The following is a 9,980-nucleotide window of genomic DNA, read 5'->3' as shown; positions in this document are numbered from 1 at the left end:
TTATCAAGTCATTAATAAAGGTCTATTATAAAGTCATAAAACAGATATTATAAAACATTCAGTAGGTGAAGACTACTATAAAAGCAATGCATATTATAAAATATCTACTGATATCCAGCTTGCCTGTGTGGCGATAATCCACAGTATATAAACTGAATACAATCTCCAGGAGCTTTGTTAACATTAAAAAACGCAGTTCAATAACACACCCACAATCCTGTGGGATGTGCATGAACACACTCCAGCAGACAGTTGTGGCAAACACACACCACTGAAACACCATTCTCCAAAGAGAATTGCAGTCTTCCACCCAGTCGATTAGATCATCGCTCAACAACGTCCCATCAGAATCAGTAACAATTAAAATCACATTGTGTATTTCCTCAAATAAAGCACAAGCACTCGATAATGGGCAAAAGATTGCTGAGCAATTGAGCTGTTGTGCTTTCTCCTGTCAGTTGGGCAGTTGTCTCCATTCAGCCTTTATGATGATGGATGACAGAAATGCCCATCTGCCATAAGTGATTTCAAACCTGGCTGTGCTGAGAATTAGACTTGCTAAGTGCAGACGGAGCTGCTGAGAGACGAAGCACTTAACGTGTGTTAACAGAACAACCCAATGTTCAGCAGAAACGCAGCGTCCGGTTTAAGAAGGCAATTTGGGACAGCAATGGATGCTTCATGTGTTTGTGGTTGCTGTTAAGGAAACAGACAGGCTTCTGTACTTCAAATGATCCACTAAAAAGAGACCATTTACTGAGGCAGATCCTGTTGCTGATAATTATGTTATGGAATTATGAATGGGCCAGCAAATTAGAAAACACGCAGCACACAACATTAAAGCTTTCATGCAGCATACAAATCCTCTCTTTTTGCCTTTTCAGACACAGGACTGGATTCTATTAATAGATACCCATTTATAGATTCCTGTTAATGAAAGAAAAAAAAAACAGCATGTTCCAAGACAAAGTTGAATCTTCCATAGTGGATCTTACAAATACTGTACACATTTTCAGGCTAGACTTATACAATGTTATACAATGCATACTTGTACATGAAAACGTACTGAGTTATAATATAATAACTATATAGGTTCAGGGGTATGTTTATGGTATAGTAGTTATTATTACCCATTTGTAAGTATTACGTACATAAAGCAGGAAAACGGCAACAAATTTTCTTACTTAAAAGTGTATTGTTAAGTAAATGAGTGGTATCATCACGTACTACTACCTGTCACAAATCCCAGCCTCTCTCATGGTGGATTTATCAACCAACAAAAAAGTGGCATATCTTCCAGTGCAGAGTGCCCAAACTCACTTACTCGTTTCATTCACTCCTTCAAGTGGACTATATTAATAGTGCACTAATGTAGAGAACAGAGAATGAGGGTATTGGGGGTGAATTTGAATACAGCACTGGTCCTCATAGCCAATCAATCTGCATGTTTTACATGTCTCTCTTATTTAGCACACCTAATTTAGATAACCAGCTCGTTAGAAGAGCTCCCTGCTTGAACTGTGCTCTTATTAAAGCATTTACAGAGCAGCATTGCCTGCAGTGTCTTCTTACTAAAGTCAAAGTGTGACATAATATACCTTCGCCATTCGTTAGCAAAAATAACTATTTAACATCCAGCAGAATTAGTTTTATGTAAGTAGTTGTCCATAAGCTGTGCTAACCCTCTCCTTCCTTTGTATTCAGGGTCAGATAAGGGCGAGTTGCTAGCGGTCAATGCGAAAGAACGAGAAGCCCCATAATGACAGGTAGCTTAATGCTCGTAAGGTTTACTCAAGTCTGGAAACATAATTTAGCTCCAACAAATAAATATATTTTTTGTTGTGTTCAGTGTTTGAATACGATTCTATTAAAGCACTTCAGTTTTCCACTAATTATTACATTTTTTAATTTTAAAGCAAATATCTTCAAAACAGTCAGTCTGTAGCGTATAGGGTGTGTTTCTGAATCTTCAGGTTAAAGTTAGTTCATGTTCCAGTTCATTTTGTTCATCTGCTTTGAATGTTTTTATTATTTATTTAAAGAACAGCAAATAACATTTTACAACACAAAAAATAAACATGCCAGGGGGTAATTATAAATAAAATACAAATATACAAATTGTACATATGTAATAATTAAATAAATACATTACAGAGTTCACAATTCTTTTAAAGTGGGTAGGCTTCCTTGTTTAAAGAGTCTCTGATGCTGCTAATATACAAGCATATTTCAGTGATCAATACCTTAAAACTTGGTTGCTTATTAGTAAATTAGACAGTAAAGCCAAAAAGTACATTTTCCCACAATGATAAAAGAGGTTTTGAACACTGAAAATTGTTAATAATCTTTTGCACCTCTTCCTTTTGACTGAGTATGTACAATGCCAAAATAAGTGTAAAAAAGTCTCCTTGTATTCATTACAAAAATACAATTAACATCAATTCCACTTTTTTGTGAATTTTTGTGAATAATGTTTTGCCGGATAAAGTCTGTGGAGAAGTTTATAGGATATTTCTTTAATTTTGTTTCTAACCTGATATTTCTGTGGTAACAGCCACACTTTTTTTCAGCAAATCAAGTCACCCTTTAATAAAGACATCCAATAAAACTTTATATAAGGAACAGTAGTGATTTATTTTTGGAAAAGAGTTCGAAAACCTCTATTATTACTCTTGGTATTTACTGTAAAACAAGTTTTGATAACATAAGATTTAGTAAAATCAAAAGACGATGGTCTTGATTAATACCACTAAATAACATATGGGGTCTCTAAAAAAAAAAAAAGAACCAATAACAGTTGAAAACTTGCAGGGTTATTGAGATACTGTAATAAGAAAGGAATTCATTGTAAGAAAAGTATACCATCTTTATTATAAAACTGACTAACCAAATTAATTTTGTTGTGAAAAAAAATAGCATTTGTATTAGTTGTCTATTATTCCAATGTGGGGGAAATTATGCTTGTATATTAATGACCTTGATAGAAGCACTTGTTTGTGGAAGGCAGATAACTTAACTGGAATTTTGTCTATATTATAATTTCACATCAAAATCAAACTAAGACCACCAATATTTGATAAAACATAATGATCTCCGCTTTGAGGTGCATACTGCACATGAGCGTACTCTGGCATATAACTTGAAACGAAGGACATTCATTCCGTCTAATTAATTTCACCCATGATTTCCTCTGTCCTTTGTCTTTTCATGGAAATTGAGGTAAGGATGTCGTTTTTTTTTTTAAGCTGGAGCAGCCAGGAACGCTGCAATAACAGCGATGAGACGACTCTGTCATTCTATCATACTCCGTTGCATTGGAACCGGATGTTGTGATACGCTGTTTCGCTTACCGGAACCAGGAAGTGTGAAAAAGGCCTATTCATAGATTTTGAAAACTAGTATGCGAGAAGTGCCTGGATGACCTACTACTTCCAGTGTGATTCTGTAGTGTGCATCGGATGGACGCTTTGCTATCTCATGATTCACCGCGAGAGAATTCATGAATGGGGGTAAAGCATGGTAGGTTACGTATTGCTGACAAAATGGCCAATGTAGTATATGTCCGAGTTCCATTAGATTTAAATTCAGTTTGTAGTAGATTTTAATTAAAAAATTGGAGACGCAGCCCGTGATTGAGAAATGCAGCTGTAAATCAATCAGTGTTCAGCAGCGAGCCTGGCTCGACTCTTTAGGTACCTTTACAAAGGGTTTCAAAAAAAGTGGTATTGTACAGTTTATTATTTTGACACAATATTTTTGGTAGCTTCTAAGGATGTCCAGATCCGATCACATTGTTTCTGACTCGATCGGAATCGGACATTACCTCCCAATCAATACTCGAAAATAAACATATATTTAGATATATTCTCATTATTTTTTAACACATCAATAGTTATGCGGTGGCACAGAGTTAGACCTCTTTCTTGACTTCACACAGAAGACAGCAACGTGTGCGGCAGGACATTGCTTTGTTGCAGAGACGCTATTGGTTAAATGCCGGCAAAGTAGAACAGAGAAGCAGCTTGAAGCAGTAAGCACAAGTATGTCTGCGGTCTGGAGGTATTATAAAGTTGATGACAATAAAATTGTCATAGCAAACTGTGAGATATGTAAAATTGGGATTTCCTGCCGGGTATTTTAAGTTGAGGTGCTCTTTATTTATTTATTTTTTATATTTATTGTTGCACTAAAGTCCAAAAGTGAAGAATTGATGTTATTTATTACTGGATTGTTCAAGCTACCTCACAGAAGTACTCTGTTTGTTAACAGAGTTGTTGAATGTTAAAATAACGTGAATTAAATAAAAATATAAGGAGCAACCTGGATCTGATTCTGTTTTCTCTTCTATATTCTTTTTTTATGTATTAGAAGTATCGATTGGATTTTGGTATCTGTAAATACTCAAAATCAAATGACTCAGACTCGAGGCCAAAAAAACCTGATCGGGACATCCCTAGTAACTTCTGATGGTGGAAAGTGCCTATACCGCACTGTACTGAACTGAAACATCCCACTCATTAGAAACAAGTCAATGATTAACATATATATAGTTACACAGTTATACTTAAGATATGAACACTTTTACAAATCATTGTACTTCAAATTACATAAAGAAATATGATTTCATCATGGCAAACACGCAGATCATACTTAGTGATGCCTAACCAGTTTCACTATTAACCGCGATTTAATTTGTCATGTTAATTAATAGTAAAGGCTTCTCAACACCGCGTTTCTGCACAGAACAAAACTGCTGCAACTAAACAAAGTTAAACTGTGCGCTAGTTTAAAGTTCCAAGCTTGTACGCAGAGGCTAATACCCACGCACACTGGATTAAATATGGCTGAGGCTATTAACTAAGGTCTGTTAACATGTTGCGTCTTCATGCTTTCCAGGTACACCTAGTTGAAAGAATGGCGCAAGTGCACCGTGAGTCACATGACAAAAACTGACCGGTCAGCTTCATACTTTGTATGGAATGTACACATTTCTGCTCCTAAGAGAAAAAATATAAAAGGAAAAGGAGGTTTAGCAGCCTTTGTCTTACATTTGTTCTCTTTAAAAGGGAAATACTTCGCTAATATGTAGCTTAGATTTATATTAGACAAATACTATTTTATATTTGTTCTTTTGATTTATTTATTGTTCTGTTATTTATGTTCAGTGTAAAATTATTACTTATGTTTAAATGTTAAAAACTATTTCCAACTATTTTTAAATCTAAAGACAAATGGACTATTGTTTGTTTTTATTATTTTGTGCTGTATTATTTAGTTACTGAGCAGCAATAAACAACACTTTAAAATATAAGAAGTTTTCATGTGATTTACTAAACTAGTAGTGTTTTGAAATTATTGAATGCATGATAATCGTGAAACCATGATTATTCCTCAGACTATAATCGTACTACCAAAATATATAATCATTGTATCCCTAATGATACCTAATGCTACTGGAACCAACATTAAGATAGCTAGCTTAATTTGAAAGCATCATGTAATCAAAGTCTCATAATATCATTTTATAAACGATTATAGTATTTATTATTAGCTTTCGAATTAGATATTTTAATTTTAATTTCAGTTTTAATAACTTGGTGTGATTTTATACATCTATTCATTTATTTTGCTTTATTTCAATTCCTGATTTTCCTAATTACATTTAGTTTTAATTAAGACTTGTTTACACCTGATATTAAGATGCATTTCTGTGGATCTGATCTCAAAAATAGGGGCCACTTTCAACCACTTCAAGTGTCAAAACAGACTGCATTCACTGCGAAAACGCTAACACAGCATTAGAAACCTACAGAGATTTGAGGATGTAGGAGTAGAAACAAAAGTTACTGCTTTCTATATTTCCAGGTGTCTCCTTTCATGTTCACAATATGTACTCTACATTAAAAAACGCACACACTTGTAAATATTACAGACTTTTGTCTCAAAGAAATCAGAAAAGTGGTCAAAGTAAACAAAAGAAACAGATTAAATCACCAGGTGTAAACAAGTCCCTCGTCTACTTGTGATCCGATTAACCAAAGTACATTTTAAAACCAGTGCAAACTGGGGCTTGTTTGTCAATGACAGCATTGGCTCTTTTTTGCGGTCCAACATTCATCCTTATTATACGTCACATCAGAAAGTCAATCTTATTATATTTTTATGATTATATATTGATATGTCCAAAAAGTAACATTAATTTGATTTGCATTAATAACAGCACTTTCAATTGAGACCATTTCGTTGATTTATAGCCATGGTCAAAAGGACGACAGGAACATTCCTGAACTCAAATACATTGGAGGATTTGTCTCTGCCTCCAGCGTGGCTTTTAGATTCATGATTGACATCGCATGATCCTTTGCCTTCAGTCTGCCGGTCTCTTCTCAGCCATTTGGAGCCTGATTCACCCCACATGACCCAAAGCCTCCAATGTAACCAGTGTCTCTGCTAGACTTTGCTCATCAGTGAGTCGCATCCCATGATAAAGCAGCATGAGGGGGACGTCATGAGTCAACCAAACCTTATACTACTGTTCAAACACCACGCTCATCTAATCTGATTTACGCCACTGTTGAAGAGTTACCAAAAACACTGAAAGCAGGGGTTGAACTAAAAGTACAACATAAGGATAAAACAAAAGACTTCTAAGGTCCGAAAAGAAGAGTTGACATTTTCAAGGCCAAATGGCTTGAGAAACCCAGTCTTTAATTTGCAAATTTACATTCATTAATTTTCCTTCGGCTTAGTGCCTTTAATCATCAAGGATTGCAACAGTGCAATGAACCGCCAACTTATCCAGCATGTTTTACACAGCGGATGCCCTTCCAGCTGCAACCCAATACTGGGAAACATCCATACACTCTCATGCACACTCATACACTACGGCCAATTTAGTTTATTCACCTGTAGTGAATAAACTGCTGGACTGTGGGGGAAACCGAAGCACCCCGAGGAAACCCATGCGAACACAAGGAGAACATGTAAACTCCACACAGAAATGCCAACTGACCCAACTGGGAGTTGAACCAGCAACCTTCTTGCTGTAAGGCGACAGTGCTAACCACTGAGCCACCGTGTCACCTGCAAATTTACATGAAACTATAAATAACTATAATACTTACTAATAATTGTTTGTGAACCAAATTTGTTTCTAAATTTAAGTCCACAATTAAGTGATAAATCATAATAATAACTGTATTACTACAACCCAATAATAAAAATGATAGTAAATTTCTTCATGAGAATCTATTCATCTATTAAATCGATTCACTATATAAAAAAAAAGTCTGTTAAAGTTTGTGTGAAACATAACATACAGACACTTTTAAGTTTGTTGACATACTCCAACTGAAACCAAATATTGAGCAGGGGGCGGGGTTTCCTATAAACTGACATCAACAGAGAAGGACCGCCACTCCAAATGTATAAGTAAATGGTCAAACTTTGATTGAAGATTACCAAAATATCTTTTTCCCCCAGTGGATTACCTTGCATAGATTAATAGTTCACCTAAAGAGTACCAATGTGCGCTAGCAAAATAAATATTTCCATTTTTGATTTGACTTTAAAGCACGATACAAGCTATAAAGCATCCCAAATAGCTACATGTTCAATCCCAACATTACACATTTGAATTTGAAGCAAAGTACTTTGTATAGAGAGCAGACTGTTATTCTTTTGATAAGCATTATTTCTTTGGGTTGTGCAGTTTAATTCACAGAATTTCTACAATGTTGTAGACTGTAAACTCGCAGACTTTTTTGGTCACATCCATAACGCATGCTCATTTTCCTCATTTCAAATGTAAAAATGATTGATCTTTTTCTGATCTCATAACTCGGTTAATTGTTTTAGGAATTAATAGACAGATGTTTCAATATAATGTTAACATATACTTTCTATGTGAATTTACGCTTTCAGTTTGTACTGCAAATGTCACATTCATAACACTGGAATTGCTCATATCACATTTTTGCTTTAGACAGACACATTTAAGCTTTGTTCTTTTTGCTTTTAAAAGTTTACTTTCATTTTTTTATAATTTCACTGATAATAACTATTATATTTAAGCACTATAAGTACTTCGTTACTAATAGAAATACACAGCCTACGGGAGAATAAACCAAAAACAAGCATTACAAAAAGCATTAACAGATGATTCTGTAACCACAAATACTGTAAGTTTAGGGCAGCTGTGGTGGTCTATCAAATCTGTCAAGCACTGTATACATGAAGTCTGCCTCAGACTTAAACTCTCCTGAATTAATCATATTTGGGGCCATCTTCTCACAGACAGTATTACACAATAATAAACAGAATAGGCTACACCTGACAGCGCAGGTCGTTTAAATCTTCAGAAATCCTCAACATGAGCCTTCCTTAACACACTGGCAACAACACACTCATAAACCGAGCTCCGACAACACTTCCAGCGTGTTGTGCGCGGAGCTCACCCATTACACACGGGCTCCAGTCAATGTCATGAGCCTAAGTTGTGAATCCCAGCCGGGAGCGTCTCACCTGAAGCGGCCGCCGCAGTGCTGGCATTGCTCCCCGACCCATCCCGCCTCGCACACACACGCGCCGCTGGTTGCGCTGCACTGGCCATTCAGACACGGCTTATCGCACTCCTTCGCCTCGGTTGCCGCGGGCAGACGCAGCAGTCCGCTGAGGGCTGTGATGAAGAGCAGAGATCGCAGTGCGGTGCCGTGAAGGCCTACATGAGCAAGGCCGACAGTCAGACTCCAGCCCCGGCCGAGGGCCCTCCGAACCTCCGCGGCCATTCGCGCACAAACAGCTGACGGTCGGCGGCGAATCCGCTGCTGGTGACGGGCGGATGGCGAGGCTAAAAGGGTGGCAGTATCGTGAGTTCTTGTCAGCGGTCCGCAGTTCCTTCGGTGGCGATTTTTTTTATCTTCACGTCTCGTTCACATCTTACCGATGCTTATCGCTGCAGCACCGAGTCTCATATTGACACCCGGAAGTGACGAAATTTCGGCGAGATGCGGAAGTGCGCATTGATTGATAAGGAGCGCGGAATTTGATTAATTTATTAAATAGCTATAATCAAATGCCATAATCACAGCTTGATCCTTGTGAATGTGAATGTTAAAGTAACTTTATTAAATCAATGTGACCTAAAGCAATAAAATGCGTTTTATTCAGTGCATGATATGTATTAGTTTGAAAATTAAAGACATAATAATAGATAAAAGTAAACGTAATAATCTGTAGCTCGTCCTAAAGGCCCAATCGTATTAATGTAAATGGTTTGACGATCGCGATAAGGCTCTTTATTCCAGATTCTACAATAGATTCTACATCAGTGTTGATAATCAGCTTAACAGCGCCCCCATCTGGATCTCATGTGCTGTAAAATACTGTTTTGGTTCGAAGACTTGTAATACATTATCCAGATTATTTAGACTAGAGTTTGTCGTGCAACACGAAACTGCTAAAAGCTGAACTTAATTCATTACATCCAGAGCCTAAAAAACATTTTGCCAGCGGACTTAAGATGATATGCTGGTTATAAATATTCAACCCCAAGAAATGAAGTTAGAAGTATTTTTATTTAAAGCAGACAAAATATATAGGTGAAACAGGTCTAAATAATACAACTAATGTAATTATCATTAATGCTACTTGTACTACGATTTATGCCACTAATTATAATTGTAAACTGTAAAGTAGTATTTTACAATAAACTGAAGTGGTACATAACTGTATTTATTAAAAATATCAAATAATACTACCAATTCCAATAAAGAATATTACTATAGAACTGTAAATTATAGGGGAGGAGGAGGGGGGTGTAGGGGTGGGAAAGTCTATTTTGTAATGATATAAAAATTGATTTCCTGTAATGTTCATGGGAGTTTTGTAACAAAAAATTAATAAAAAACAAAAATAAAAAAAAAAGAACTAAATTATTACATAATTTTAATTAGGTAGGCAAATAGAAAGTACTGATTAGA

The 9,980-nt window shown here is 36.1% G+C and overlaps 1 protein-coding gene across 1 annotated transcript in view; it reads right to left on the bottom strand.

Moving 5' to 3' along the window:
* The window catches only part of atrn (attractin), a 132,033-nt gene extending 123,063 nt beyond the window's left edge, over window positions 1-8,970 (bottom strand). The window contains exon 1 of the mRNA XM_056471480.1: window positions 8,524-8,970. Within this exon, the coding sequence (XP_056327455.1) occupies window positions 8,524-8,786 (263 nt within the window). The 5' untranslated portion in view covers window positions 8,787-8,970. The remainder of the gene's footprint in view (window positions 1-8,523) is intronic.
* Between the last annotated feature and the right edge of the window lie 1,010 nt (window positions 8,971-9,980).

This window comes from Danio aesculapii, chromosome 13 (genome assembly GCF_903798145.1).
Source record: "Danio aesculapii chromosome 13, fDanAes4.1, whole genome shotgun sequence".
Taxonomy (NCBI): domain Eukaryota; kingdom Metazoa; phylum Chordata; class Actinopteri; order Cypriniformes; family Danionidae; genus Danio; species Danio aesculapii.
The sequence above is the reverse complement of the archived record's forward strand: the minus strand, read 5'-3'. Positions and strand labels throughout refer to the sequence as shown.